Source organism: Gobio gobio, assembly GCF_949357685.1.
Source record: "Gobio gobio genome assembly, chromosome: 3".
NCBI lineage: Eukaryota > Metazoa > Chordata > Actinopteri > Cypriniformes > Gobionidae > Gobio > Gobio gobio.
The window spans coordinates 3,595,559-3,600,558 of record NC_137099.1 but is presented as its reverse complement, the minus strand read 5'-3'; the positions used below and the strand labels follow the sequence as shown (position 1 = coordinate 3,600,558).

Below are 5,000 nucleotides of genomic sequence, written 5' to 3'. Positions count from 1 at the left end.
AAAGGCCAGCAGAATCTGAACTCCTCTCTCTCTCTCTCTCTCTCTCTCTCTCTCTCTCTCTCTCTCTCTCTTCTAAACTCCTGAGCTGTTGATTCGACCACATCTCTCATTCGCTTCAGGACTGCGGCCGCTCCGGCGACTCCCTGAGCCGCACTTCATTTTCCCAACAGTGTGTGGATCAAAGCGGCTCCGCATTAACGAAGACGAATCATCCAATACCATCGATCAATGGCTGTGACACTGTATCTGGGGCAGAGAGTCTCCGGCTGAGATGGAGTTATGCTATAAACACTCGCGCGTCTCTCCTTAAGGAACGCGGGTCCGCTTCCCGTTAAACTGCCTCGCGGGAGATCATTTGAAGGGAACGCATTTGATTATGTTTTCTCCGATGTTTTGAGACTGAAAGCAGCCGTCAGGCGCCGTTTGAAGGGCGACTGTTGTCCTACATTTTCCTCCAGTTGATTTGGTTTTCTGAGAGGACGATGATAAGCAGGAATAAACGAGAGGAATGCCACGGGATCAAAGACTCCGCATCCGGATGTCTTGGAAAAGTAAATCAGTAGGCGTGTCAATTGCTTCCCAAATTTCGAAGGCGCTCCATCTCTGTTTGGGTTTCTGTAATCTCATTAGCCCACTTAGAGAAATTCAGCGCTTTATGAAATCCACTGGTTATGTGAACGGGCCGTAATGATCTCTAATTTCCTCTCATGAACAGGAGAGCATTTATAAGGCATATTTAGCCCCCCCCCACCTCAATTAAAATGAAATGTAATATGCGTGACATTGTAAAGAACTTAGGTCAAGATGCATTACTTTGCTTTGCCTGATATTTGAGGATGTTATTGCCGTAATTTGATGCAAACAGAGCAAAAATACACATTATGATATTTTTTCCCGTCCATTTATGATTTATTTGCTATAATTATAGCGGTTTTGCGAAGGAAAGAAAGCATCTGCCTATAAGTGTGAATGTAAATATCTTGTTTTTACTACAAAATGTCATATACATATGGTCAGAAAATTGAGTTAAAATAAAATTAAACAATTGTACACAATATTTACCCTTTAAATTGTTTCCCCGTGGATGGATGAATGGATGATAGATAGACAGACAGACAGACAGACAGACGGATGAATGGGTGAATGGATGATAGATAGACAGACAGACAGACAGACAGACAGACAGACAGACAGACGGATGAATGGGTGAATGGATGGACGGACGGACAGGTGGATTGATAGATGGACATATAGAGAGACAGACGGATGGATGGATGGATGGATGGATGGATGGATGGATGGATGGATGGATGGATGGATGGATGGATGGATGGATGGATGGATGGATGGATGGATGGATGGATGGATGGATGGATGGATGGATGGATGGATGGATAGATAGATAGATAGATAGATAGATAGATAGATAGATAGATAGATAGATAGATAGATAGATAGATAGATAGATAGATGGACGGACGGACGGACGGACGGACGGACGGACGGACGGACGGACGGACGGACGGACGGACGGACGGACGGACGGACGGACGGACGGACGGACGGACGGATGGATGGATAGATAGATAGATAGACGGATGGATGGATGGATGGATGGATGGATGGATGGATGGATGGACGGACGGACGGACGGACGGATAGATAGATAGATAGATGGATGGATGGATGGATGGATGGATGGATGGATGGATGGATGGATGGATGGATGGATGGATGGATGGATGGATGGATGGATGGATGGATGGATGGATGGATGGATGGATAGATAGATAGATAGATAGATAGATAGATAGATAGATAGATAGATAGATAGATAGATAGATAGATAGATAGATGGGGATGGATAGATAGATAGATAGATGGATAGATGGATGATGGATGGGGGATGGATGTTAGATAGACAGACGGATGGATGGATGGATGGACGGATGGGTGGATGGATGATTGATAGATAGACAGACGGATGGATGGGGGGATGGATGGATGGATAGATAGATAGACAGATGGATGGGGGATGGATGGATAGATAGAGAGACGGATGGATGGGGGGGATGTCTGGATTGACAGATAGAGAGACAGATGGATGGATGGGGGGGATGTCTGGATTGATAGATAGACAGACAGATGGGGGGATGGATTGGACAGATGGACGGGGGGATGGGGGGATGGATAGATAGACAGACAGATGGATAGATGGATGGATGGTGCATGGGGGATGGATGGATGGATAGATAGACGGATGGATGGATGGATGGATGGATTTGGAATTTCAGACCGATCTCAAAACTGCCTTTTCTTTCCCAGGTGCTGGAGAAGGTTGTTTATCCACCTTTTTCCTGGTTAGCGAAATTACCCATGATTCATAGCGGGTTTGAACCGGAAGTCGGTTGTCCTTTTCCGGTTCGAAGCTTGTGTACGTTTGATAGCTTGTAGCTCGCTATCTTGTTTGCTGTAAACGCCGGTGTTTCTCCATGGATGACGCACAAATGGACAAAAAACGGAGATGGATACACACTATGGATGATTTAACAAGTCGTGACGACAGTACTGTAACAGTCCCTCATCCATCCCGTCTGACGGACTGGTTAGATGACATGAAGCAATGGCCCGATGTTAGCTACATCGACGTTGTTAACTACCTTTTATTTTCTGAAGGTGTTGACGGCGAAGAATTGCGTAATTACAAAAGCACAGAAGCATATACTTACTTGCATAGTAACAAAATAGGTACAGTATTGTTGAAGAAACACAGCGGTTTTATATTTTTGAAGGCAGCAGTAGAGCCCAGTCAGAGTGTCAATAAAGCTAAACATACAGCATGGGTAATGCTGAGGGAAAGTGGAGTCATTGAGACAGTCGGCTGCTCTTGCATTGCCGGGTTAGGGAAGTCATGTAGCCATGCAGCAGCTATTCTATGGAAGGTAAAAATAAAAAAAAAACTACATATGCACAGCACTTGACAAAATTTACTTTTACACTTGTAATTTAATATACTTATGTTCATGCTTACTGTCTTTGTTATTAACATTACTATTAATAATAGCAATGTTAATAGTAAGTGAATAAATAACCAAGACAGTATTGACAATGATGCCATTATTGCAGGTGCAAAATGCAGTGATTGGTGGAAAGACAGGGCTTGCATGTACAGATGAGCAGCGCAGGTGGAATGCAGGGACATCAAAGAACATTGAGCCTAAACGTCTGAGTCAGATTAACTTCAGGCACCACAAGGCAGAACAGCAATACAGTGTTAACTGTAGGGCTGTAGCCAGTCAACCACTCCCAAATACACCACATCATATGTCACACAAAGATTTCAGAGACAGTGTGGACAAAGCCCCCCTCCAACCACTTTTTGTCCTAAAGAACACTTTAATTGGGAAGTGTTATAATGCCTCACCATCAGCAGAACAACCTAGCGCTTACAGTGCAGTTCATGACAAATTTCTTCAGCCACATCAGATACACAATAACGAGCTTAGCTGTAATTCATGCAAGGCATTCTACCAGGCATACGTTGAAGTTAGTGATGCCCAAGCAGCTCAATTAGAATTAGAAACCAGAGAACAAAGTGCCTCTGATTTGTGGCACAATTGTAGAAAAATCAGACTTACAGCAAGTTCTGCAAAAAAGGTTCCCGTCCATGCAACCACAAGCAGTGACAAATTTCTATGTGAGCACATATATCCCTCATTTCGTGGTAACTATTCAACTAACTATGGAAAAGCAAATGAATGTAAAGCTTGCCAAGAGCTAAAAGAAGAGGGCATGAGCATTACTCATAGGGGCACTGTTGTGAGTGTCCAAGAACCATGGCTCTCTGCCAGTCCTGATGGGGTCATTGACTCGTGTGTGCTACTGGAAGTAAAATGTCCAGTGCCAACCCAGCCCTCACTTACTGTACAGCTTACTCAGAAATGCAGTGATGTCAAACTAGTAGATGGAGAGCTGCAATTGCAAAAAACTGGCAGTAGGGGATATTACATGCAAATACAGCTTACAATGTTTTGCACAGGTCTAAAATCTGCTACCCTTTTGATCTGGACACCCAAAGAGCATGTTTCCCTTACAGTGCAGTATGATGAGGCATTTGTGAGGGAGCAAGTCAAGCGATTGAGAGGTTTTTATTTCTCACGTATGCTACCTCGGCTTGTAGATGAATATGCTGCAGGACGGTTCAAGCTAAATAAAAGATACATGGAGGTAATGGACAAGGTTCAGTGAACATCTGCACATGTGGCATATAAAAAGGAAAACATTCACACGTCATATTTGAAAAGTTGTTAACATTGAATGTAGTTTAATATACAGTATACCAATTTAGTTGAAAAATACATATTTACATGCTGTACAACAACAAATGTTCACATACACTACACTTTTTGTAGCATTTTAGCCATTGTGGTATCATTTAATTTTCATCAGTTCATTATATACTGTAAATACTATTGTATATACATGGATCACATTAAATCATTAAACTTTGTTAGGCCTATATACAGATCAGTCTCAGGTTGACACTTGTAGTTCTGAAAGTTTAGTTGCACAACATAAGGTAATGTTTATGTATGTTTAATGTATGCCTTAGTTTGAGGTAATTGTTTTTAAAGAAAACATTTTCTGAAATGCAATGTAATATGGCACTTAATGTTTCGTTTTTGAGTGATATTTTAAACAATGTAGGCAATAAAAATGTTGCTATTTCCGCAAATTAAACTAGCTCTTCAATTTCGCACAAGATCCTCCCTCAGATTAACAAGAGCAGCGCACACTCTTAGAATCTTGTCAATTTTAGGAGCCATAGTGATTGGAACAACCTGGGACAGTATTTTGTAAACTTTCAAACGGCGAATTGCTCTTTCAACATGAATTCTCACATGTGCAATTCGTCTAGTACTTGTCACCTGTTCCTCTGTTAGCTGTCCACGCTTTTTTGTGAAAGACGGCATTACTAACTTCACCTTTCTCTCAAACAG

The 5,000-nt window shown here is 42.3% G+C and overlaps 2 protein-coding genes across 2 annotated transcripts in view; one reads left to right on the top strand and one right to left on the bottom strand.

Annotated features, from left to right (window-relative positions):
- LOC307123698 (neural cell adhesion molecule 2) overlaps nucleotides 1-5,000 on the top strand; it is a 435,059-nt gene that overhangs the window by 92,765 nt on the left and 337,294 nt on the right. The gene's annotated exons all lie outside the window — the stretch shown is intronic.
- LOC307123699 (uncharacterized protein) overlaps nucleotides 4,131-5,000 on the bottom strand; it is a 2,928-nt gene continuing 2,058 nt past the window's right edge. The window contains exon 2 of the mRNA XM_079812345.1: nucleotides 4,131-5,000. This exon is cut by the window's right edge and continues 794 nt beyond it. Coding sequence (XP_079668471.1) covers nucleotides 4,749-5,000 — 252 coding nt within the window. The 3' untranslated portion in view covers nucleotides 4,131-4,748.